The sequence below is a fragment of the Dichotomopilus funicola genome (assembly GCF_033296635.1).
Source record: "Dichotomopilus funicola strain CBS 141.50 unplaced genomic scaffold C8A04scaffold_20, whole genome shotgun sequence".
Lineage (NCBI taxonomy): Eukaryota > Fungi > Ascomycota > Sordariomycetes > Sordariales > Chaetomiaceae > Dichotomopilus > Dichotomopilus funicola.
The window spans coordinates 113,012-138,183 of NW_026944041.1; the positions used below are offsets into that span (position 1 = coordinate 113,012).

A 25,172-nucleotide genomic window follows, 5' to 3' on the forward strand; every position below is an offset into this window, starting at 1 on the left:
GTTCGGTCCCGTTGTCTGGATTTGGATCCTACTTCCTTGTCCCCGAAACTCCTTGGCTACACGATGCAGATGGGCCTGGGTCGATGGTGTTGGTGCCAGGTCATCCTCAAACGAAACGCAATCTGGACCATCACGCCGACTGATCACTCACCTTTGTACCCTTTGTCCATAGGGCATATCGTCGTTTTGTCGCCGTTTATCATTACTAACGATGGTTTAATAGTTTCCCTTCCGCCAGGCCCAAACACCCATCTGGACGTTTGGGCGGATCTCGTTCTTTCACCGGGTTTGATAGTCGGCACCTTTCGAACCTTCGATTTTGGCCCTCGAATTTCCGTTCTCAAAGATTTGTCTACTGCCGTCGTGCTGTCTGCAAACGGTTCATCTCAGCGCATATTTCCTTGGTGCTCGTCGGGGTTCTTCAGTTTCGCGGCGTCAAAGGGTCTCCGTAAAACGCTGCTTTTCGAGTCCTCCATACCTTCGCGTCGATTGCCCCTTATTTCGACGGTTTATTCCACAAACCTTTTGGCCTCCTTGTGTGGCGTTCCGTTCTCCGTTTATCGACTCGATCCGTAAGTGCTTTTACATTACTCTGTATCGTTCTCTTTCTGCGCCGGTTCTTCAAGGAGAGAATTCTCTCGATCGTTCTTTGCGTTTCAAACCGGTTTGTTTACTCCGGCAAGTTTTCGCCCTCTTCATGCATGGAAGAAAAGGCTGCGCATAGTTTTGTCCTCACCTCCAACCGACCTCTCATTTTGGATGGGTGTCACAATTGCCAAGGGCAATGACGACGATTTTTACTCCCGACGACTTGCCCTTCAAGCGATTCTCCTCTAGGACAAAGCTCGTGTGCCCTGGGCTTTTTCTACTTACTTCGCTGCCTCGGAACGAAAATATTTACTGATATGTCTGCTTAGATTTCCACTTTCGGATCTTCACCAAGGACTTCGGCAACCTCGAAGTAAGCTCAGTGTAAGTGGTGCATCGCCATTTTCCTTGAACAATCTCCATTGCCCACCTTGGTTTATTCTACCCCATTTACATTCCTCCCTGCGCCACGCACCGCTTCTGACATTCCATTTGGTTCATATCCACATTCCATTGGACCCTCCCCCCCGAGTCGTGGGACGCATACCAAATCCTCTTTCACCTTCCTGATGCTGACATCCCATTTAGTCTGGTTTTTCTACGTTAAACGATCACCGTCTTCTGAGCAGCGTTGGTGAGTGACATTTTACTTTGGTATCGCCACTTATTTCAGCCTTGGCTTCGTTGCCGCTCCATTGTCTCCTCATTTCGAACAACGGTTGTTTTAGCGCACAAGTCCTGGCGCTCATCAATTCAGCTAAACTATACTCGCTTTTCCCTTCGGTTGCCCCAATTCTGTCCTCTTTAGTCTTATTGTTGGAGTGGCAGTAGGCCGGGAGTTAGCAGCTTAGGTTCCTGTCATCTGTACCTTGCCATCTACCCCCTTTTATTTTTGAGTGCCTTGTTGTAGTTGACGACTCAGGTTATCATTGCAACTTTATGGTACCAATTTCCTCTGATGAATAGGGGAAAGTGTGAAAAGTTTCACCGGGCCTGGCTTACAACGTGAGGGATATCCTCTTCCACTCCTTGGATCGATCTTTCGGCCTGGCGGTTGTGTCGATGACACAGGCGTATGAAATGCCAGCGATTCCGTGGATGTCGTATAAAATTACGTTTCTTTCCGTCTGTCCCCCCTCCCCTGTTTAGGGTTGGGTCAATGGGCTGCCATCATGCACGCTTCAACCTTCTACTTGAGAAACGTTGGAATGGCCACATGTTCTTGATCCTATGATTTCTTATTCTATCGTGTTTATGCCAAGTGTTTCGGGTGCCTCCTTGCAAACGGCATGGTCGATGATATAAGCTGCCATTGTGAGTACATGGCACGCTCAGAACGTCCCTATGCTATGCCGTTGCGGTGGTGAATAGTCCATGGCCAATGGCCTGGAGTTGTGTCTCTCCAATAATCTCGATCTGCTCGGTCCGGGCCGGTGTCTCGAATAGCCAAGTGGTTATACCACAGAAGGCATCCATCGCACTCTATACCGTGCTTGTTGTAAGGGAGTATGGTTTCGTTGACATTATGTGTGCTCTATCATCCTGAGGAAATATATGTGGAAGCCCATATACCTTCGCCTCGGATATAGACGATTGCTGGTTTGATTAGTCGCTGGTAATACTGGAACTTTGCAAGCTGTACTCCGCTAGGAACGCCCTCTGGATTTATACCCATCTTCCTCTATATTATTATGGTTTACTTGGGTCTCCTTGCGTTCAGATATGGGTCCGCTCAAAGCATCAAGAACATATATATGCTTCTGATCGAAGGTGTATAATGCTCCGTTTCTTTTGAACACAACCTTCTTCTATTGTTCTCAAAGCATATCGGGGCCTTGCATCAGCTATTTCCCAGAGCCAGTAGCTCCTTTGGAGTTGCACGTGACCCTCATCTCATGTTCTGTCAATAATTTGGCTTCCTTCCCCAAGCCTATTTAATCCACGATTCTCTGCCCTCCTCCCACATTTACCTTCTACACCTAAACAACTTCCACAACACTTGGTCTTCTCAAGTGTTTCCAACGCCTACCGATCATCCGGCATAACAGTTTACTAACTACATAATTTGCCGGCTCTAGTGCTCGGCATCAATCAAAACTCGTTCATCAGTTTTCCGTTGAGTCAAGTAAGTTCATCGGTCCGTTTTCTTTGCTTTTCTCCCGGTTGTTCGGTTTCTATTCTTTCCGGCGTTATTCCTTGAGATCCCTCGATCTTCCGTCTTTCTCAAATCTCCGGTTTCCCGTTTATTCGGTTTCTATTCTTTCCGGCATTATTCCTTGGATGTGCTCAGCCGCCTGGAAAGAAGGGCGCAAAGTTGTGTTTCCAACTATCCGTTCCTTCCCTCTATACCAAACATATTTTGTTTCCTTTCTATTTCCAGGATCTTCCCACTCTCTTCAACTTTCATTCATTACATTGGGCATTGGGGCTCTGTATCCTCTCTTAACCATCATCAACGCTCCTCATCGCAGTTATATTCATCGAGCACCAACAGATTACTGACTTTCATATCAGCCGTTAGAATGGCGGAGTATACCCCTACCGGCCCCCCGGGTACCACCTCCAACGGTCCTAGCATGAACGGATCTAGCGATACCGGCTTTGCTCCGCCGGCCCCTATGCCGTCCTCGAATGAGGCTGCGAAGACCCTTTGGTATGTTAAAAGACAGTCGCTGATCACCTGTATTTTACCGGCATTCGTACTAACGATTACATTTAGGATGGGCGAGATGGAAGGCTGGATGGACGAGAACTTCATTAAGAACGTGTTCCAGACTGTCCTCGCTGAGAACGTGCAAGTCAAAGTCATTCGCGACCGTAACTCTGGGTTTGTATTTTCCCATTCTTAGCCTTCTGTTTCACCTCCCGACACATTTCCACCCCGTCGCGGCATTGATCGCACAACTCTAGTAGTAGGCTAACATATCTACAGTAACGCCGGCTATTGCTTCATTGAGTTCTCGACTGCCGAGGCTGCCCAGAAGGCCCTTAACCTCAATGGTACTCCAGTGCCCAACTCGACTCGTGTTTTCAAGCTCAACTGGGCCTCTGGAGGCGGTTTGGTCGATCGCCGGTATAGTCCCCAAACATGGATTTTTCAATCTTATTTTACTAACTTCAACTCCAGTGACGACCGTGGCCCTGAATTCTCCATCTTCGTTGGCGATCTCGGCCCGGAGGTTAACGAATTTGTGTTGGTTTCCCTATTCCAGTCTCGCTTTCCGTCGTGCAAGTCTGCGAAGATTATGACAGATGCTATGACCGGTCAATCCAGAGGTTATGGTTTCGTGCGCTTTAGCGACGAGTCAGATCAGCAACGGGCTCTAGTCGAGATGCAAGGTGTTTACTGCGGCAACCGCCCCATGCGCATCTCTACCGCTACCCCCAAGACTCGGTATGCGACCTCCTAAAATAGTTGCCAGCATTGATTTCCCCTCAACTAACTTCATCTCTAGCTCTCACCAGTATGGCGGTGGCGGTCATAGCCAGGGTGGTAACCAACTGGTCGCTCCTGTGGCCGGCCATCCTGCTCCCATGTGGGGAGCTCCGCCTTTTTATGGCCAAGGTGCTGCTGCCTTTAATCCTATGCAGCCGATGAACCAGTTTACCGATCCTAACAACACTACCGTGTTTGTTGGCGGGCTTTCTGGCTATGTCACAGAGGACGAGCTTCGTTCATTCTTCCAAGGCTTTGGGGAAATCACCTATGTCAAGATCCCGCCTGGCAAGGGTTGTGGTTTTGTGCAATTTGTGCACAGGCACGCAGCTGAGATGGCGATCAACCAAATGCAGGGCTACCCAATTGGTAACTCTCGTGTCCGCCTCTCTTGGGGTCGCTCCCAGAACAACTCTGGCGTTGGCACCCCGTACCGCCCAGCCCCGCCCCCTCCTCATTACATGAGCGGCTTGGCTCCCCATGGTGGCCCCCCTGGTCCTGGCGGTCCTTATGGCGGCCCTCCATTCGGCGGCAACCCTCCGCAGGGTCCTCCTCCCGGCGGCCCTCTGCCGGTAAGTGAATTTACAATCTTTTCTTCTAGGACCTAGTCCCTCCCTACACCCAGCTAACAATTGTTCACAGTAATTTCCTTGGTCAATCGTTCCTCGCGTGGAGTTCGGGGGGCGGTGTCTTGGTCATGGGAAAAGCATTAGGAGTTTGATGTTTTCGGACTTGCCTGGCTTCTTCACCATCATGGACCTCATTCGGTTTTTACGATCTCTTGCTTTGTCTTCCCGGGGCATTGCTCGGCGTTTTCCGGTTCCGCTCTTCGTCTTCTTGACTTTCTCGCCGACATGTTCTCATGACGAATGACATGAGGAACGGATAGGGATGATGGATGGTCGAGGAAATTTCTCTCATTTTGTTTCGCTGCGTTTCACGCGCTACGCCCTATGCCACTATGTGGCCGGCTAGGCTTTCGTTTCGTTTGTCCTCTGATGCAGCTATTTATCACGTCAAGTTGTTTCCGGGATGGATTTCATCAAGGTACAATCGGAGGGGGCGAGTGATCTTTGGTCTGCTCGGCTCATTTGATTTGGACCTCGGATGGGGAAGGAAAGTTATCTTCAAAGATTCTTTTCTCTATGAACTATCTGGGCGCGGTTGGCTGGTATTTTCACCTGCCCTTGCGGTCTTTTATGGTTTCCCGGTTGATCTCTGGAGGCAACTCGTTTTCAGGCTGGTATCTTTCAAAAGGACGTCAGTTACTCGTTATGCAATGCTATGCTATCATTTAAGAGGTCCCTATACTATTATTGTGTGCGCTCGCCTGCTTGCCCAGTGCCTTGATTACATTTTTACAATTAGCTAACCAACAACTCAATGGTTTTCTCCTGCTGGAGGGAACAGACAGAACATCTCTCAGTGTCGTACTACTCGATACCCATGATATCGTTTTTATAGACGCCCTACTCTAGCTGGTAAGTGGACTTCAAAGACCCGTATAATCAATTATATACAGTCAGGTGTTAGTGCATTGGATCATAATGTTTCAGCTAGTAACGCTGAGAGCCCAAGTTGACTAATATCAGTATTTGGCATTGTAAGATCAACTGTAAAATAACCACTCTCCTACTTTTCTTAACGTTTATTATAGTATTCACACTTAGTTTCTATACTCTATTCTCTATTGGAGTAGGCGGCACCCTAGTGTCCATCTTAGCAGAGCTCTAACTACTCTGTTACTTGGCTGGTGATGTATTTCAAACTTTCGCTAGCAAGCTATCATTATAATTTAGCCTGTATTATACATGATAGACCAATACGGCTTTTTCGTCCCTATAGCATAGACCCTTTCGATCGCTAGCTTGATGTATTCTGTCCAGACTAAATACAATGTTGATCGGCAGGGCCAATTCCAGTCGCTATAACCCTGTCTTATGGTAAAATTATTGTTACCCAGGGACTCAGTACAGAGGTTGGTAGTTTAATTCTGCCAAGGGGTTAACGAACTACCGGTCTAGCAGGCGGTAAGAGCTTTCGCTGTCTGTAATTCTCGGTACTGTCCGGCGAGTACCACTTTCTCTAGTAGAGTGAGCGTTACAAAAGCCGGTTAGGTATGACGGTGGTCAGGTATTGGTCCGTATCTTCATTGCTCACAACTACCCGCTACTACTGCTGTCAGGAATGTAACAGCCGGGCTAAGGCAACGGAATGTGACGGAGGAATGTGGCGTTGGTGATGGTATGTAACACCCAACCGGATCGGAATTCTGGGAACCGAAACGGTGGGTGTATTGTTCGGGTTTCTCTGTTCAATATGAGTTGGGGCCAGGTAAAGGGCTGGTATGCAATTACGTGTCGTTGTTTTATCTGTCTTTGTGGCTCATCATACAAAACGATTTGAGACCAAAGGTTCTCCAATTAGCAAACAATGGGTATTGTTTGCCACTTCTAGCCCCATTCGTATCCTGTAAAAGACAACGGGAAGACTTGCTGTCCTGGGCTGTGCAGCACCAGCCACCGTGCCAATCTCGCGTTCTTGTTGCGTGCAGAGGGGGCTGTTGGCTTGGAAGGCCACAGCGAGTTCTCCGTTTTTCTCGCTGGCGACATAGTTGCAGTTGGTTCCCGTGTTGGGTTGCGGTCCATTGCTGAAGCCTTGCAACCTTTTCTCTCAGGCCAATCCTCATTGGGTCTTGCTTTGGGGCACCAGAGCCGTTTGTTCCTTGGCCTGGGTTACTTCACCATGTGTGGCCTTTCGCCTTCTGTTTGGCGCTCCTTGGCTGTCGGTCTTGGTGTTGCCCAAAAGTCACCCGGCCGTGACGATTGAAGGGCCTTCCTGAGTCGCAGAAGCAATGAAACCGGCCAAGATGTCATTGAAGATTTGGCGCCCTGCTAGTCTTGGGAGGAGAAGGTTTCGGGCACCAGAAACCATGGTTGGAGGGTTTGCATACTTGGGTAGTATTCTTGAGCGGTCGAGCTGTCATTCTCCACCTTTCAAATAGCAAGCTCTCGAGCCTCATCTCAAGGCTGTTCTAGATCATCTGTGGTGATGCTGTAGGATAAAAAAACGTCTCTGAGGAGTTGTATCAGGTTTCTTGTGTCCTGAAGCAGACATAATGACGGCAGAGGACGATGCGACAGGCTGGGACACAATTAATTAGAAAGCCAAGGGGATGATATTTCTGTCGCTGAGATGTGACAGTTGATGTTATAACACGCGCTGATCTAGCGTGATATGTAAGAATATCATCCTCTTTCAATGTATTCTGCGTAAGACGAAGACCCAGATGCTAGGGTGGTGGTGTGATGGGGATTTTGTTGCGCCCAAACCATCACCTTAGCTAACCCCCAAGACATCTCCATATTGGCGGGTCCTCCCCTGTACTTGGCTGCTACCGGCCGACCGTCTTGGACTTTGTCACGGAGTTCCCAAGAAGATCTCATCCATGGCTTTGTTCCGTGTCGAAGCTAACCCGTCATGTCGGGTGTACCGTGGAGCTGATCACGAAGCCAGAGGCCAAACCGCATAGGTAGATAAGGCTGACTTTTGGCTGCCCCGTTGAGACCCGATAACGTTGGCGAACGGTTTGAAATAGTCCTTGGTTACTCATGTTGAAAAGAGCAAGATGATAACCCGAAGCCGGGGAACAAACCCCAAGACTTAATTATAGTTGATTTCCCAGTTGCTGGGGGCGAACCTGAATATGCTCCCGAGTCGGGATATGTTTGAAAAGGCTATATGTCTGACGGGCATGGTTTGAATTTCGACTTTGAAACTGTAGATCGGGAACTGAAAGTGCCTTCTCAGTGTCATGCCCGAAGAGGACATGTCTCTCCCCAATGCGTGACCCTACTAGGTACGGAATCTCGGATGGAGACGACGCTCACCCGGAGCATTATCATCGCTGTGACCCTCCCTTTTGACGTGACTATGACATGAATCGCGAATGTCGAGTTCTGAATCTCCCCTCACGATTATTTCAAGTTCAACAACCGGTGCAGTTGAACGAAATAAATCTCGTTGCAATATACATCCGAGCTTCCGTGAAGAACCCCCCGTGAAGAACCACCGTAAAATTGTCAATATATCGCCTGACGCCTCTGTTGGCTAGATCTATATTAATTATAGCGCTGCGTAAGGTTCTTCATCAATTATGGCCGGGCTGCCTGAGTGTTCGCTGTCCCTACAATCCAAAAATAATCATGTGCGATTATCCTTGCGATGTGGCATTGTACAATTTGGTTGCCGTGATCACTAGTACCAATCTGCATCGAACTGCTAAACCTCCATTAAGGTCTTCGTGTAATTCGGCCCCAATTTCAAGTGTATTTGATTCCGTTCATGTTCTTTGGCCCTCAGGGTATATTTGGATTTGGTTTCTGGAGGTGTCGTTGTCCCGAACTTAGATTTGAGTAATATTCATGAATCTTTTGTAACCCCTTCGACTTGCCCACGCTAGCACCGAGCTTGAGAAATTATCTCATCACGTCCAGCCCCGTTGCTTGTATGCCGAAAAGGCAGCACCCGCAGGTTGGGCGTATGGTTGTGGCGGCTTATCGATTTGATCCTCCTGCAGGTTCTCCCTAACCGCTTCTTGCCTGGTTGTGTCTTAACTCGCTGCGTTTACTGCCACCGACCCTTTCCGTTGCTCTCCGCAGCGTCCCTTGCTTCCGAGATTCGGGGCTCTCGAGGCTCTTCGAGAATGCTTGTCTTTGAATTCTTGCTCCGGATTCCCAAAAAGTGCTGCTTGAGTGTTTTTTTGGGTGGCGATCCTAGAGTTCTCGTCAGAGGGCCGTTGAGTTCCTCGTGTAGGTATCCAGCTGGGTGGAATCCTCCTGTTACATTTGGGGGGTATTTGACGGATGATTTGCAAGTATCTTATAGTCCCCATTCCGAACCAGGTCTTCCAACTTCTGGCCCTTTCTCGATGATGGTTCTTGCGGGTAGATAACTTTTCAAAGTTGGTATGCTTGTGTTGTGTCTTTTCCGTCTTCGTTCTCATGTGTCTTGCGGGAACCGAGACACCGCTTTTCCATAGAGTCAGCCGTCACATGACAGGCGAGGGCCGGTCATATGTCGGCGATCTCAATTGTAGCACATCCCTCCTCTTGTATAGATTCTGGCCCTACCTTTACCGACGTCTTTGCGGACTTCTTTGGTCGTTTGGTCTTTTAAATTGTTCCATCTGTTGCTTGGTAATATTCGGGATATTACCCCCTGCCTTTTTCCTTGACTTGTTTCTGGCGGGTGTATTTCTAGCTTCGTGTATCCCTTGATCGCTTCTGGGACGGCGATTTCTTCACTCGGTCGTAGATCCGTCGTATGTGGTATGATAACACGGTTACCGTGTTCAACTTTCCTTGTTTGGTTCCTCCTCTTAGCAGTATTCATCCATCGACCCGTAGTCCTCCTCTTAACTGTGTGCATCCGTCGGCCCGCAATCCTTCTCTTAGCTGTGTTCATCCGTCTACCCGTATCCTTCTCTTAACAGTATTCATCCGTCGGTCCCTGTCCTCCTCTTAACTGTGTTCATCCGTAGCCCCGTGTCTCCTCCTCTTTGCTGACCTCATCCGTCCATTCTCTTCTCTTAATGGTATTCTTATGCCCATCCTCTTGCATTTGTATCTAGCTTCAATCGTCGCGTTTTCGATCGTCAGTCGCAGTGTCTTTAGCCCCGGGTGCCGAGTATGCACCATTACTATTTCCCAGAGTCCTGGCTTCAAACTTGTCAGTAAACCGTGAATACCCATGGCCTCTGAATTGAGGACGCTGGGGGCTTTCCGATCCAGCACAATACCGAGTATGCCAAAAGACGTTTATTCCGTCGGCCCCTAGGGTCAAAGTTCGACCTGGAACTAACAACATTTCTGTAAAAGAGTTGAATCATACATACCTCGTCGGCTTTACTTAGTTTGATGCGTTGATACCATCAAGATATCGATGTCCTCCTGTTTTTAGCATCATCCTTCGGTGGTGGTTCGAGTTTCTTTTCCTTGGCTTCTTGAAAGTCGCTCCGGAGAAAGAAACCGTGACTTCTTTGAGGAACCTCCAAAAACGAGGGGCAACATTGGGATCGTGGCGGCTCATTGGCCGCTCGATCGTGAAGCACCAGCCGTATCGCGGCTCCCGCCTGCGCAGCCGGGGCTGCTGCCCGGGTCGAGAATCCGCTTGCTGCAAGTGACTTGAAGCCTAGGATAAATCCACTTTGGAACCAGCTTTGTGCCTCAAGTTTGCAAAGTTCAATGCTAAAACTATGGAACAGTGGGCAACGAGGGAGAATGTCGTTCGTATGAACGTTAACCTGCGGAACTGGGAGGATTAATTATGTACACAAAGTAGTCACGGGGGTAATGAAGCGTGCGGTTGATCACAATGTGAACCCTCGATCAACCAAATCATTACAAGAACTATAAATCCTTTGACTGAAGTTGAAAATCTTACTCTTCACCTCAGGTGTTTGTCTTCTCTGTCTTGATGGGAGTTGACCACTTGCGATTCAGGGGTTAGTTTCCTCGAATAAGGGCTAGGGTTAGGGTTCTGGTATCTCGAGTCCAAGGACAACTTGACGACGCAATCATATCAAGTCTGTGGTGGACATACCCCTTCAACCAGTCCTCATTTGTCACAGGTCCAAAGAAACTAATCTCCGAGAAGAATTTCCATTAGTCCCGTTGTTTGACCCTGGAGTCAACCTTGTTTGGACACGCTTTGTTTACAATTCGCCCACCCATTCTCTTCTGTACTACACAGGTACTAAGCCTGCTTGAATCCCTCTTCTGACTTTAGTGTACTAATACCTCCACCTGGTCTTGTCCTCTCTCGGGTTTCCCTCCCATTAGTACCACCTTACCCTACCGAACATACACTTAGATGCGTCGTTAAGCGGTATCGAAGCACAGCCTGAAGGCAATCTCAACAGCCCATAAGAACCACGCAACGGCGATACCGAAACCCCAAGCAAGCCATCTAACAGAGAACCAGGCCGCGGTAGTGGTATAAGGAAACCCCCAGCTTACGACCCGCGCCATCCGGCGGAAGTACCAAGCCATGTTGGGCCAGATAACAGTGGCCAGAAGTCCCAAGGGGCCGCCGACCGCGATTATTGACACTGTTCCCGAGGATGGTGCGCATTAGCGAGACTCTCCTTAGAGCTTCCAGGGCATGCCGTCAACCAAACAAGGGGGGGGGGCCACGCACCAAAGCCAGTCAGCCACTCCATCACCCATCCGTACCCCAACCAGTCCAACCATGACTGACCTGCAACTACAACAGGTTCATCGATGCCCCAAAAGTCCCAGTTCTCCCAAAAGTCCCAGCTGTCGCCACCGTTCTTTTTCGCGCCAGCCCCAGTAATCGCAAGGTCGGCGCCGGTGCCTATTCCGGCATCAAAAGCTCGGAATCCAACCATCATAGTCTCTCCCACCAGAGCAAGTACCATTCCGAGGCAGAGCACATGAAAGACAGGCTTCTAGCCGGTCGGGTTCTTCTGCTGTTCTTCGTTCTGATCGTTGGTGGTAGCGGCGTGGTAGTACCACCAGAGAAACCCGAGAGTGGCACACCAGAAGTGGATGTAGGCCAGAGTGTTGGCTAGAGCCAAATCAGTATTGTTGAAACTGTTGGTACTGGTGATAAAGAGCACGGTGCCGAGGATGGTGTGGAACTGGGTAAGGGCGAAGATGGTAGCTGAAGGAGACGGCGCATCCATTTTGAGTGTCTGTCGAAGACTTGGTCAGCTTGACAATCGTTTGATGGGAGAGGGGGAGTCCAGTCAATTATGTGCCTTCGGGGGAGAAGTGAGGAAGGGCTACCTCAGAAGCTGATTGTAGCACAACCTTCTGAACGGATAACGATTCTTGAGGCGCAGAGAGGTTCACTATCGGTGTAAGCAAGGCGGCGCCAAATCGCGGTGATTTGAAAACCAGTCCTGAAAGTCGGAAAACAATCAGGATTTTGGTCAGTGCTGTGATGGTTCGGTTATTATTTTGATGTTTGCGGTGCGGATGATCGGTCGGTCGGGCTTTGATTTAGGGGAAGACAACATGGAGCGCGCTCTGCGCGTCACCTTTGCCTTTCTACCACTATGCCCGCGGTGCAATACGGGACGAGAGCATTTTAACAATCGCTGCACATGATAGGACTCGCGAGCTGATCACTCTGGCTGTTCAGTGTAGTTTTCTAGGAGGAGAACAGCTAATTGACTTGTCTAGCCTGCCATAACGTTAGGGCTTTTGTGTTTGGACTTTTGTCCTTTGGCTTTCCTTCATCGCCGCCTCCCCTTGTTTACTTCAGTAGCATTGTATTACCCTGCGTCTCTACACCATCATTTTAAGGCTTGGTTCGGGGCAATAATTAGACGAGATGTGGTATTCGTGGTGGGCTTGATGGAGTATTGATTGGGTAGGTATTAAGTAATATTACCTGATCTAAAGTTCTAAACACCGTCACATCAACCATGGATATCCTTCCATCTTCATCAGCAGAAGACGAATTGTGGGCTGCTGTTTATGATCTGAACGCCGAGTTGATCCTAATTCTGGTTGTGATGTAAATTCATGGCCTTGGATGCAAATGCGCATCCCTCAGGGGCTCGGCATTTTTATGTACGGCACACATCAAAACCATCAAGCCCACCAACGTTAATGCTTTAACTGTGAGCGATGTTCATTTTCGAGGAGAACGCTATTCCAAAGCTGAATTGGCGGTGCAAACTTTGCTTTAATAATGTTTCTGTTTTCGTCGAAGGAAGAAGCGACAACCGCATGTAATGCGAGACACCGCCCATGAGGATGCGGCTGAGTCGAGTTTCACACCCAGCAGGCACAAGGGCAGCAAATAATTAAAGAAATGCTGGGCCCGTCAGAATTCTTCCTCCTGCGAGTCACGCTGCGCCATATGTAGTCCGCATCCTGTTGGTTGACTGTTCTTTGTGCCAAGCCTCTTCCTGTAAATTGCCTCTAATTAATAATTAGCGTCCTGCGTCCCAGCACCTTGTTCATATGTGTCCCAACTTCTTCAAAACCTCGGGGCCTCGTGGGCGGTGGAAGTCCCGTTGGTTAATCCTTGGTTTGGAACCCAAACTTTACAATTTTCCCTCTGGCTATCGAAACTCGACAAGATCAAGATTCAATTAATAATTAATTACCTTAATTCAACAACACCCGGCACTACAGTTCCTATCCCTGTATTCACGAACCACGGATGATTGGAGGCAAAAGAGTCGCCGCCCTCGTTCAAACGGTTTCTTCTTCTCATGATCGAGGCATCTAGCAGCTACGCGCAGAGCGCGTTCGTAGCAACGGTCAAGATAGGAGCAAGCATCGATCTTGAAGGCAGGCAATGTGTTCCCCGGGTTCGAGGTGTCGAACATTTGGGCGCCGGCTTCAACTGGGTACAACTCATCGGGCGCTCTCTATCCGTTTTGCTCGAACTGGGCGCGTTGGCGGTTGTTTCGTGGCTATATAGCTACTGGCAAGACGAGCCGACAGCAAGAGTAGACGTGCTGGTCCCGTCTTTCTTCCCGGTATGTGATGGTTGTGCTTGAACCCTTTTCTGTTGAATCTTGACGACTAACAGCGGATCTGTTTGATTAAATAGATTGTGTTTGGAGTGTTGGCAGATACGTACGAGATAGTATCGATACTATTCTTCATTCGCAAGCGTGCTATCAACGCCGTCGCCACTTTCTTCGACATCGCCCTTATTGGTGCTGGTATTTTCGCCTTCTTGGTCCTGGGTATGGTGGACAGAGGTGTTGGGGAGCGACGGAAGCACTGGGCAATGGACATGAAGAATGCCATGTATTTTATGATTGCCTACTGGTAAGCTTTTCCTGATGTGTTAGGAATCTTCAAGTCGTATGATGTTGTGGAGAAGAATGGGACACTGACCAAAGTCAACAATAGCATCGTCCACGCAGGGTTTATTGTTTTAGCTGCCTCCGGAATGGTAAAAATTTATCTTGTCACAAACAGGTCACAGAGAGATTCACAGGTAGAAAAAAGCCAAGTGAAGATGGTGGAATTCAGCGAGGGACAAGATCAACCGCCAAGTCAACCTCGATTAGCATAGAAACACCGTTCAGTACATAATTACAAGGTGGAGGGAAGATGATTGATTGGAAACTCAGGTTCGTTTATCAATGTTGCAGTTCTCACTTAAATGGAGACAATCTAAATTGCATTGTGTCATGGCCTCAGTTAACCAGGAATAACTCACGACGCCAGGAATTCTGGTCTGTTGTCCGGCCTCGATGAATCGCCGGACCCGCGTGCAGGCCACCAATGCCTATAAAATTTGATTGTCTCTCCTCACTTCTAACTTTTTCCCCTCTTCCTCCCACGACCTTCTTCTCAAATTCATCTCGCCGACATCTAGCCGAGATATCCCGCCGCCGTCTCCTTCAACTTGCGTTGGGAGTGACCTCCCAATATCGCGGTATCTCACGACCAGGTACTTGACGAAGACCAACCCCTGAATCTTTCCTCATTTTCTTTTCCCAATCTCCGAACCTCCAAATCTCCAAACCGCGCCGCGATATTCACGACCCCAGCGCGCTCACCCAAAACCACCGGGATTCCCGGTGCATATTCACCATCCGACCGACCCCCCCCAGCGAGGACTGCTCCGTTCACCTCACCATTCAACCACCAGACGCTCGTGTCAATCACCAGGCCAGCACCAGACAAGATGTGCCTCTACCTCTTCGAAGTTTGCGACCGCTGCAAGGAGTCAACTCGCCTGCTGTCATATATCAAACCTTGCGACAAGGAAGCCGAGAGGCTCAAGTCCGGGGATCTATATGCGTGTCGGGAGCATCATTCCGCCTTTCGTTACACATTCCGCATCCTCATTAAGGACACTGGTGGACTCGGCTGTATTCATAAGAGGAGGTTCACTGACCAAGCACAGCCTCAACAGGCCTGTGTCCCCCGGCCAGCGATCGATGGGCTTACCTTTGTCTCCTTTGAGGAGTTTTCCGAGCACGCTCACAACGGCCGCCTTGGCGGCCACATGAACAATTACGACTGGCCCTTCACCAACAAATGGACCAAGAAAGACGACCAGGTAATCAAGACCAAAATCTTCTTCAACCGCGTGGACGCCGTCCGTGAGGAGATGACCCAGAAAATGGGCGCCAACCAGCAAGGAAGTCTTCCTTGCGTCCAGTTCTACTACCCAGGGCAGAACCCTGGCACCGACCGCTCGGTCTTGTCCATCGCACTTGGACAAGCCGACGAGCGCCAAGGGCAGGATGGCGGCCAAACGCCGTCTATTAACACGGCGGAAATGCCAAACGCGACGCAGTCGCACACCGCCCTTGGCGGCGGTTACCAGGCTTGCTGGGGTGACCATCTCATCGACCCAACCCTGCTTGGCCAGCAGCAGCAGGAGCAACAATTTGCCGACAAGTTCCAGCCCGCGCAGGGACCAGCTGTGGATGCCCCCGCTGCCTCGCCCTTCGCCCCGGGTGGCTCACCCTTCGCGGCGGCCGGTGCGCCTGGCGTCGGTGGACCGGCTGGCGTCGGTGGACAGCCTAACGCCACTGGACAGGTTGTTGTCAGCGGACCGCCCGCCGCTGCTAACAACAACAACAACAACAACAACAATAACCCCGCGGCCACAAGTCGTGGAGGATGGACCGATGAAATGAAGCAGATGCTTGTTTACCTGCATGACCTAGGATGGAGTTATCAAAAAATGATTGTAAGATATTAACCCCTGCTTTCATAACTCCTTTGTGATAAATCACAAGGAAGAAAAAGGGAAAGAGGAAAAAAAAGGAGTTAGTGTGCTGATCTTCTTGACGTCCAGGACGAGATTCCCATGTTCCACGGCCGTACCCGCAATGCGCTCGAGTCCATGCGCTATAAGATCAAGAAAGAAGGGTTGCTTGAAGAGCAGTAGGTGGGAAGAGAGAAGGTCATTTTCTTTGGGGTGACATTGCTGGCATCTTTTTTATGTTTGTCTGGCGGGAAGAGAGACATACAAGGGCTACCAACCTCGGGACTTCTCACATCGGCCACGCCAGAACTGGGATAGATCTGGAGGGACTGGGATAGACTTGGGCGCTTGGAGCAGTCATGGAATGGGTATTATTGGGCAAGCCGAAGGCAGAGCAATTTCTGCCATCTCTAGTTTAGCCAACGCATTTGCAGAATACCATCCCATATTATTGCGTACTAGGCCATGTGCCGATGATTGGAGAAAGGTGAGATGCGGGAGATCTGACGGCGTCAGAAACAATAATCATTAAGTTAAACAGCCTTGTCCCCTCCGACTCGCGCTGCCATGCACCCATGGCTTGGCTCCCTGGCGAGCCTGCGTCGTCATGGCCTGAAGCTCGACGTCATCTTCATTATGCAAGGCTCGCCCGTTACGCTAAAATCCCCGATATGAGACTCAAATGGAGTCACACAACGTTCGAATTGGACGAGTCAGAAGCCATTCTCCCAGGGGTGGGCTCGTAAACGGGGGGCAAAATGTGGGATGATGACGTAGTGGGGAAGCAGCTGAAAGCTTCCGTCAAGGATCTCAACGGGGGAGCTTGACCGGAAGGGAAAACATCGACAGCATATAAGAACAGCCCAGGCGGCTTCAGACCCTAGAGGGAGTTCATCTTCACAATAAAACCATCCCATCAAAGCAAACACCAGTTCATCTCCACGTATTTCACAACCAAATTCCGAAAAAGACAACCCATCAAACTTCCCTCAACATGAACAACGACAAGAACACCAACAGCGGCCTCACCGGCGCGGGCAAGACCGTCACATCTACCCTTGGCAACACTGTCGGCGGGCTGGCCAACACCGTGGGCGGCGTGTTGGGCGCTGCTTCGCGCGGTGTCGGTGAGACAGTCAACGGCGCGACCGGCGGTTTGGGCAAGCCGCTCGGCGACGGCGTAGCCAACATTGGCACGGGCATCGAGGGTGGCGTGGCCTCCGTCGCGCAGGGAGTCAAAGATGCCGGAGAATGGAAGACAAACCCGAAGAAGTAATTCAAGAGACCGGGCAGGTGAGGGGAGCCCAGGAGAGGATTGGACGCGGTTTTATAGGAAGACTGGGATGGATCGGCCTTTTGTTTCAATGAATTTATGATTAAATAATTAAAGTTAGTCCGCGGATGGCGCGAAGGGAATAACAGAACCACGGGAATCAACCAGTTGCAAATCTGCATACCGCCCATGAAAATCGATTGTGATTGATAATGCGATTTCAGCTTCAACACCATGGATCTGCATCGTGGTTTTGGATCCAGCGGCCCTGGAGGGTTGCCAAGTCGGCATTTAGCGTCAAGAAGCGGGCCAGCAGAGTCCTATGCATTTCCTCTCTGGTCTCAGCTCCCACAAGTTTGTTCAACAGCACGCGAAACACAACGGCGGATACGCCACCGGTCCCAAACGGGGAACCCCGGGGCGACACCTGGGTCGGGCTTTCCTTCTGGGGACCATGGTTACGGCAGGCTCGATTTGGGCCTCAACACAGGCCGAGGATTCAGCTGCATGCGACGGTGTTATCTCTTAACGGGACCTTCCATCGACCGGGTCAGCAACCAACTGAAGCAACCTCGGAGGTACCGCTCTGATTCCATTTTTCGTCTCAAGACTCAAGCATGGCCACGGCCCGATGCCGGCTGCAGTAGTGCAGGTCCCTTCAACAGAAAGAAGGGAGAAAAAAGGGAGAAAAAAGGGCGGGCTGACTTCAAACGGGCGGGATGGCCTAGTTTGGGAAAGCGACGGCGACGGCGACACTCACGATAATCTAGAACGCACCATGGCGGTGAGATTTGGGGACTCGCGAGTTTGGACCTCGGTCTGGCCAATTCGGGGGGTAACACGACGAAGGAGGGGGAAGACCCCGTCACGAGGACACCACTCTTTTTCTTCTTCTTTTTCCTCAGTCCTTTCCCCGTCTCCCCGGGTGAGCGTTCCGATCGTGGGTCTCCCGACAACGGCGACCTCAGTCGGTGGGAAAAAATTAAGTTTGATGGACAAGATGAGGGGATGTCGGGTGGGTGTTGGAGAAGCTGACCGTGCTGGGCTTGAGGTCGCGTCTGGACCCGCTGTACGGTCTGGGCCGGTGTCGATCGGCAGAGGCAGGGGGCACTGCCGCTGGGTTGAAGGCCACTGATTTGCTGGGAGTTTCGGGGTCCTGGACAAGCTGCAAGGTGTGTCGGCCCCGGGAGATCTTCCGCGGGAACGGGTCAAACATAGACGGGCGGTTGGAATATTGGATGGGTTTTTCAACTTCACACCAAGATTTTGGCAATGGCACACTGCGATGGGAGGCCGGTGATTTCGCTCGGCAACTCGGGCTTCTTGCTCCCTTTTACACCCAATAGATTTCAGAATGCAATATGACCTCGAGCCTTTCTCTCCACTCTTCTTCTAAAATCTAACTTTTTGCACGATGGGATAGGTGTGTACCTCAGTACTTGTCTTGGTGCTACCTTAGGTACTTCGCGGGTTGCCATCCATCCAGGTCGTATCCCTCCTGGAGCCGGCTAAAGCCGAAGTTGTTCTGGCGAGTCATCCTGCACGGTGACCCAGGCTGTTCACGATGTCGCGCAAAGTAACTAAACTTAACCCAATACCTCCGTCCAATGTCTTCATCTGGTGCCTGACCCATGTTCCAGATCTTGTCGTGCCGAGAAGTCAGCTGTCATCCGACAACCTCCACTCGCTAGCCCCCGAAAAAAAAGGTCCCCTCCCTGCTCGCTCCCATCCACCTTGCGAACGGATACCCCTGATTGGGAATGTTTCATATTGCCAACGAGATGCAGTCCCTTGGCTTCCAGGAGATGTTCTCTTTCTCCGCACGTGGCTTGGCCCCGCGGAGGAAGACACCGAGTTCCTACTAAATATCAAGGTGCCTAGAATAGCGCTTGGCTGGAGGAACATCGTGTTGCTGGCAACCCCCCTGATGTCCGATAACGGATGTTTCTCTTCCCCTCTTGACCATCCGCTGGGGTCACGATGCGGCACGCGCTTTCGCTAAATCCGCTTCATGGCGAGTCCGACGGGAAACGCACCTTGCACATCTGGAACCTGGAACACATCGAACACTGGACGGGCCCGATTTTCCCCTTTCCCCCGCCCCCCAGAGCCTGACACATCACATTCATCGAGAAGCAATGCATCTCGGGTACCGACACCAGAACGTAGACGGACCGACTTTGGCGCAACAAACAGATCGAACTAGACCGATCTTCCATGCTTCTCCGTGCTCCGGTGCATCCCAACACTCGCTTCATGGCGCAAATGCCGGCAGGTCCAGACTGCACGCCGGATCGTAGGATGCCATCCCCGAGAAGCCGGTCAGTGACCGGCAGGCGCGGCTCGTTGCTAATGCGGTCTTCGAATTTGTGATTACCTCACAGGAGCAAAATTCTGTTAGGAAGCGGTGAAGTTGCAAGATGGCGAGCGAGGGAACCTTGAATACGTTTCGGATACAAAATGCCACCGTCCGCAGAATCGAATATGGTGAAGAAGGGCAGATGAGCATGGTCGAACGTCTTGTTTGAGTTCCATCAGATTCTCAGGCACAGGAACGAGCCGTAACGATGTTTTCAACCGACACCGAAAAGAAGCAGGCCGCTGTTCAGGTCACTCCGGTGGATGTGATATCCAGCGGCGACACAACCCCAACACTGCCCCCCAGCGAGAATGTGCCGGCGTTGAGTGATGCTGACCGCAAGCTCGAAGCCATGGGGTACAAGCCAGTAGGTTGACCTCCAACCCAAGCCGTGACGCCCGATACTCTGCTTCCGCAAGTATGATAGTATTGACACCGTCACCTAGGTCTTCAAGCGTGAATTCTCTGCCTGGTCTAGCTTCAGCTTTGCCATGAGTATCTCGGGCATCTACAGCTCGCTCATGTCAGCCTGGGTGTACGGCCTCCAAGCTGGTGGTCCCGCGGCCGTCATGTGGAGTTGGATCGTTGGGGGTGCGGGTGCCTGGGCCATGGCTATGAGTCTTGCCGAGTTGTCGTCAGCGTATCCGAGCGCGGGCGCGATGTATTCGGTGCTCCGGTATGTCGCGCCCGAAGGGCAAGCTCCGTTTCTGTGCTGGATGTCGGGTTAGTCCTCTTTTCTTTGTCTCGTAATATTCCATATTACTAGGGACGGACAACCTAACTTACATGATGTTACAGGCTACGTCAGTCTCGCTGGCATCATCGCCGGCACGGCTAGCGGGGAATACGCCTCGAGCCAGATGCTCCTGGCCGCCATCTCCATCGCGACCGACTTCCGCTACGTGCCGACACCCGGCCATATTTTCGGCGTTATGGTCTGTCTCTCCGTCGTCCACGGCGCCATCAACAGCCTACCCACGCGCTGGCTGACTCGGCTGACGAGCGGGTATGTGGTGTTCCACATGAGCGTGCTCGTCGGGGCCTGCGTGTGCTTGCTTGTCAAGACGGAAGGGAAGAATAGCGTCGCGTACGCATTCACGGAATTCGAGCCGGCACTCTCGGGCTGGTCGCCGCCCGGGTTTGCCTTCTTGTTCGGGTGCTTGACGCCGGCGTGGATCATGACCAATGCGGACAGTACTGCTCGGTGAGTTATCAGCAATCACCCTGACCCCTAGAAACGTACCACAAACACATAAAACATACAACTTACCTCTCCTACTAACGCATCCATACCAGTCTCGCCGAAGAAGCAATCAACCCGGCCCTCGTCGTCCCCAACGCCATCGCCACCGCAACCACCTTCACGTACTTCGTCGGCCTCCTCTTCAACCTCGTCCTCGTTGTCTGCATGACCGCCGCAACAGGCAGCACCCCATCCGCCCTTCTCCAGTCCCCCACCGGCCAACCCGTCGCCCAGCTCTTCGCCAACACCCTCGGCCGCGCCCCGGCCGTCTTCTTCACCCTGGCCGGCTTTGGCGTCATGAACCTGTGCTCAATCCCCGGCATCCAGGGCGGGAGCCGGACCATCTTTGCGTATGGGCGCGATGACCTGCTTCCGTGGTCGGGTGTTTGGAGGCGGTTGGACACGCGCTCCGGCACGCCCGTAGCGGCTGTGTGGTTGTTCGTTGCGCTATCTGTGGCGGTTAATTTTTTGGGTCTAATCGGGGAAGAGGCGGCTGTGGCGGCGGTGTTTAATATCTGCACCGTTGCGCTGAACCTGTCGTATGTGCTGCCGATTGTGTGCAAGTTGATGTATGGACGGTTTGAGAGGGGCCCGTGGCATCTCGGCCGGTGGAGTTTGCCCATGAATATTGTGGCCGTTGGATGGAACGTCTTTGTCTCGGTGATCTTCTTCCTCCCGACAAAGCTGCCTGTGACAAACGAAAATGTGAGTCTTTATTTTGGAGTTCCTTTCTCTTTATTGGGAGCTGTTGGCTCAGCACTGGATATCGCTGACATCGGGATTACAGATGAACTACGCTAGCGTCGTGTTCGTGTTCGTCACTCTCTTCTCTCTTGGCTTCTGGTATGCTCAAGGACGGCACTACTACACCGGCGCCGGGTCAGCATCAAAGAAAAGCTCGCAAAGTTCTGGTTGATCTCGATGGCGTTTACCATTAGGCCTACAACTTAATTATTGCACACACATCTGGGATGGACACGGTCTATAGCGCCAATAACGGCGTTGTCATCTGGGATTTTAGAATGGGATACTTTAAAAGGAATATGGATTCACGGTTGTGGGCGCATTCTGGGGTCTGAATTTGCGTTTGCTCCGTCCTTCGATCTGGGATTAAGGAGTTGGGATATATGGTTATTGATTGAAAGGTTGGTATCTAAGACGGTTCGGATCTGGAAAAGTCATGTCGACAACAGTTGCCCCTCTGCAAAGGTAATGAAGTAATGAAAAAAGAGTACTTAATTCATTGGGGAATGTGTTCATTACTGCCCAAGGACAACGATGACACAGGATTGGTGGTTCGTATCAAGACTATGGTCGATATACTGCTGATATCACAAGAGTTCTCTCCCTCTCTATGCTTCATTTTAGGGTTTCTAACCGCGTTAAGCGCCTAAATGACTCAAATATACCCACCTATATAATCTTGTCGTTACGTGGTTCTTCTAGTCCCCATTACATTCTCCGGTTGACCAGTAGGCCAGTTAATCAGCTGCTAGAGAGCTCTTCGTTGCACATACTCCTCAAGGCTTCGGCCGATCAACATGGCAAGTCTGAATTTACACCTCCTTTGTGGCGTGCCCCGTTGTTCGAGAAACCTTTGAACATGTGTTGCGCCTTGTGGTCCTTTGGGCAAGGCTAACCTGCTTTCCTTGTCTTCTTCCAGGTTCTCTTCGGTTATCTGCAGACATGAACCAGGTCCCAAATTCTTGCTAAAGCTGGGGAAAATGATCCCTTTCACTTCCTTTACTTGGTGGCTAAAGGTTCAAACATAATGAGGCCCATTCCCAAGTAGTTCCCGCCTACCTACCTAGCACTACATCAAGCCACGGGAGTGGTCCATAAGGAGTTACGGATTTCCCATGAGCCAAAGATTGATCATAATATATGGCTAGTGTCTCTGTTCCTCTCTTCGTCGGATACTCTTCAGCTCGACCAGACTAGTTGACTAGCAATAAATCTATCGTGATTCTTTATAATTAGCTGGTCAAGACTCGTCCATAGTTCGCAGGATAAATGTTGGGCATACTTGGCCCCTTTATTGCCAACAATCGCCGTCTATATGTGAACACATGTCAGTCTCGAATCAACATCCCCTTTGAATCCCTCTTCACAACTCGGTCACAATTCTTCTTGTTTGTTGAAAGCCTGGCAAACCCGCGAGAAGTTCCGCCCTAGGCGGGTCCGTTCCCAAATCAGCCCGCAAAACACGCCTTTGCTCACACACCCCCTCGTCCACAACACGATCACCACCATGATCCCCGTCGCTTAGTCGTAATTCAGCACCTGCAAATGCCAGCCCAAGAAGATACTGATTTGAAAATTGCACACGTGCACAGGCCGCCCTGAGAGGACTATAAATTCACCCTCTCACCTCCCTCTTCCTCCCACTTTCTTCTTCCTTTCCACACACAGCCGACTGGGTCTTCCAAGTGGCAGAACCAGTTGGCCCAGCAAACAAAGGCAGCCCTGATATTTCAGTGTTCTGCCTTCAATGCTGGATAGTGACCTCCCAATCAGACCACCCAATCTTCTCCCATCTATAGGGGATCGGGTCTGATGCATTGGGAATATTAAAACTGGAATCCTGTTCCGCCGTCTACCCATAGTATTCGGCCGAGGTGCCCGGGACATTTCTTCCCCAATTTTCTCTTTCTTTTTCTCTCCTTCCCTCAGTACTGGCCTTGATCGGCAATCAAGTACCCTCTATGGCGGACGTTATGTGGTCCCCAATTGGGTCTTGGTCCCCATCGACTTCCTCTCTGTCGGACAGGTTTTCACTTTACCGCTCCAACAAGCATTGAGTAGTTGGTAGTCCCACAACTATCTCAAAAATACCCGGGCGAAGATAATCCTTCCTAGCTACCGCAACAATCGCGCAACCTGGCCTCATACTTGGATAGCTTTTGCCAGGGTTGTTGCGGGATGCCTGGTGACATTTTTTCAAAAATCATATCATATTGGGCTCGTTCAAATTCAAGTGGATTTGGCGATACCCAAACCGCGTCGGTGACTAGGAGAATGGTAACACCATCTGTTCTTCCCAACAGCCGCGCGGAAAGTAAACAATAGCCACCATGACCGGCTTGGAACTGGCGACCCTTGCTGTGGGTTCCAAGAGCAATGCGGAAGGCTAACATTCAACAAAACTCTCCCCTGATTTTGAAATTTCCCATATAATTGATTATGTGTGTTGTGCATCCGCCTTGATTGTCCTGCCCCCCTCGATCGCGATGTGTTTCATGCCGAGCCTTAATGTTGTCGACCCAAAACAGTCCCAGTCCTAAACCTCGAGTGACCCCTCCGCACCTAGCCGGTCTTCAAGTAGGGTAACCACCCTTCAATATATTTCGCGTCTGGCCTTTGGAAGCAGGCGTTCGACTACTCTACCCCAAGAGCCTTGCCATAAAAGTGTATTGTCCCCCCCCGGTGCATACGAAGCCCATCAACACGTCGTCGGAGGGCTCTCTGCCCTTAACTCGAAGCACCCCTGGGAGCAAAGAGGTACGTGATTTAGAGGCCCGTAACATTTAGTAGAGTCTGACGGGGTGATGCTGATAATTCTTGCGGATCAACCACAGCTAGAGAATCCTACCTTGATGAGTCCAAGGCGAACCCACGACGTTGAAACTACCTATTTTGAGAACACCGCCCGACCGACAGATCATACCTGGCCCCCGGGGACATGCTACTCAATTCAAATCAACTACACGAGGACATTTCGAGACTCGGTTGCTCAAGCGTGAAGTTCAGGACACAATCAAGCGGCGACAGCTTTAGCTAGGCGTTGTGCGGGAAATGTGCTTGGAACGGTCGGTTTCCTGACTCAAAGCCACATATTAACTAAACCAAGACGTACCTAAACATACGTAGTTACCCATCTCCTGAAATAAGACTAGTCCAACGAAAGCAATCCCAGAATATCTTCCAAGGTCTCCCTTTCGAGGCTGGTGCCAACCATCAACCAATTAACCAACGCCGGGGTCAGCCCCGACACCACGCCTCGATTGAGTCTCTCGTCAATCGTGGCGTTACAAAAGAAATCTTCCTTAGACAAACACGGTTACTTTCAAGATCACAAATGGAGATGGCCGAGCTGCAGCCCTTGACAGACGGGGGAACACGTATGACCGATGCAATACCAAACACGGTAATCCGTTCTACACCTGCAACCGAGGACTCTCCGATTGCGAGAGGAAGTTTCAAAGTCCAGGATCTCGCGTGCCATTGGCATTCGAAGGTCCTCCAGGAACAGGTTCCACACGCGATGGCGAGTTGATAACGGAGGCGAAACAGACAGAGCCATTACCACATTGGGCGTGTTATGCGGTCCTTATCTGCGAGCTCAGGTCCTCAACACCAGGTCCTGTCCCGTCCTGCATGGACTACGTGTATTAACTAACTAGGATGGGATCCCCTCCGAAGAAACGTTCTCACCCGGTACGGATTGCGTGCGTGCGTCAACCCCGAGCTGACACAAGGACGGTTCGGTCACCAGATGGAAGACATGCAGGTGTTACGAGACAAACGAGAGGCTCAGAATGGACAAAAT

At 50.8% G+C, this 25,172-nt stretch overlaps 6 protein-coding genes across 6 annotated transcripts; 5 read left to right on the forward strand and 1 right to left on the reverse strand.

Moving 5' to 3' along the window:
• Positions 1 to 3,110: 3,110 nt before the first annotated feature.
• Positions 3,111 to 4,669, forward strand: C8A04DRAFT_27342 (uncharacterized protein; the record flags this gene model as incomplete). The annotated part of the gene is made up of 6 exons (XM_062780261.1): positions 3,111 to 3,241; positions 3,308 to 3,415; positions 3,521 to 3,661; positions 3,716 to 3,982; positions 4,044 to 4,596; positions 4,667 to 4,669. The coding sequence occupies 6 exons, from the start codon at positions 3,111 to 3,113 to the stop codon at positions 4,667 to 4,669; spliced, it is 1,203 nt and encodes a 400-aa protein (XP_062638216.1).
• A 6,826-nt stretch (positions 4,670 to 11,495) lies between these two features.
• On the reverse strand, positions 11,496 to 11,732 carry C8A04DRAFT_27343 (uncharacterized protein; the record flags this gene model as incomplete). The annotated part of the gene is made up of 1 exon (XM_062780262.1): positions 11,496 to 11,732. The coding sequence occupies one exon, from the start codon at positions 11,730 to 11,732 to the stop codon at positions 11,496 to 11,498; it is 237 nt and encodes a 78-aa protein (XP_062638217.1).
• Positions 11,733 to 13,277: 1,545 nt separating this feature from the next.
• C8A04DRAFT_11086 (uncharacterized protein) lies at positions 13,278 to 14,095 on the forward strand (the record flags this gene model as incomplete). Its single annotated transcript, XM_062776829.1, has 3 exons — positions 13,278 to 13,547; positions 13,622 to 13,845; positions 13,930 to 14,095. The coding sequence occupies 3 exons, from the start codon at positions 13,278 to 13,280 to the stop codon at positions 14,093 to 14,095; spliced, it is 660 nt and encodes a 219-aa protein (XP_062638218.1).
• Positions 14,096 to 14,713: 618 nt separating this feature from the next.
• On the forward strand, positions 14,714 to 15,931 carry C8A04DRAFT_27345 (uncharacterized protein; the record flags this gene model as incomplete). The annotated part of the gene is made up of 2 exons (XM_062780263.1): positions 14,714 to 15,730; positions 15,839 to 15,931. 2 exons carry the CDS (start codon positions 14,714 to 14,716, stop codon positions 15,929 to 15,931), a joined length of 1,110 nt encoding a protein of 369 aa, XP_062638219.1.
• An 811-nt stretch (positions 15,932 to 16,742) lies between these two features.
• C8A04DRAFT_11125 (uncharacterized protein) lies at positions 16,743 to 17,024 on the forward strand (the record flags this gene model as incomplete). The annotated part of the gene is made up of 1 exon (XM_062776842.1): positions 16,743 to 17,024. The coding sequence occupies one exon, from the start codon at positions 16,743 to 16,745 to the stop codon at positions 17,022 to 17,024; it is 282 nt and encodes a 93-aa protein (XP_062638220.1).
• Positions 17,025 to 19,588: 2,564 nt separating this feature from the next.
• C8A04DRAFT_11071 (amino acid/polyamine transporter I) lies at positions 19,589 to 21,539 on the forward strand (the record flags this gene model as incomplete). The annotated part of the gene is made up of 5 exons (XM_062776825.1): positions 19,589 to 19,747; positions 19,836 to 20,103; positions 20,179 to 20,584; positions 20,677 to 21,328; positions 21,411 to 21,539. The coding sequence occupies 5 exons, from the start codon at positions 19,589 to 19,591 to the stop codon at positions 21,537 to 21,539; spliced, it is 1,614 nt and encodes a 537-aa protein (XP_062638221.1).
• Between the last annotated feature and the right edge of the window lie 3,633 nt (positions 21,540 to 25,172).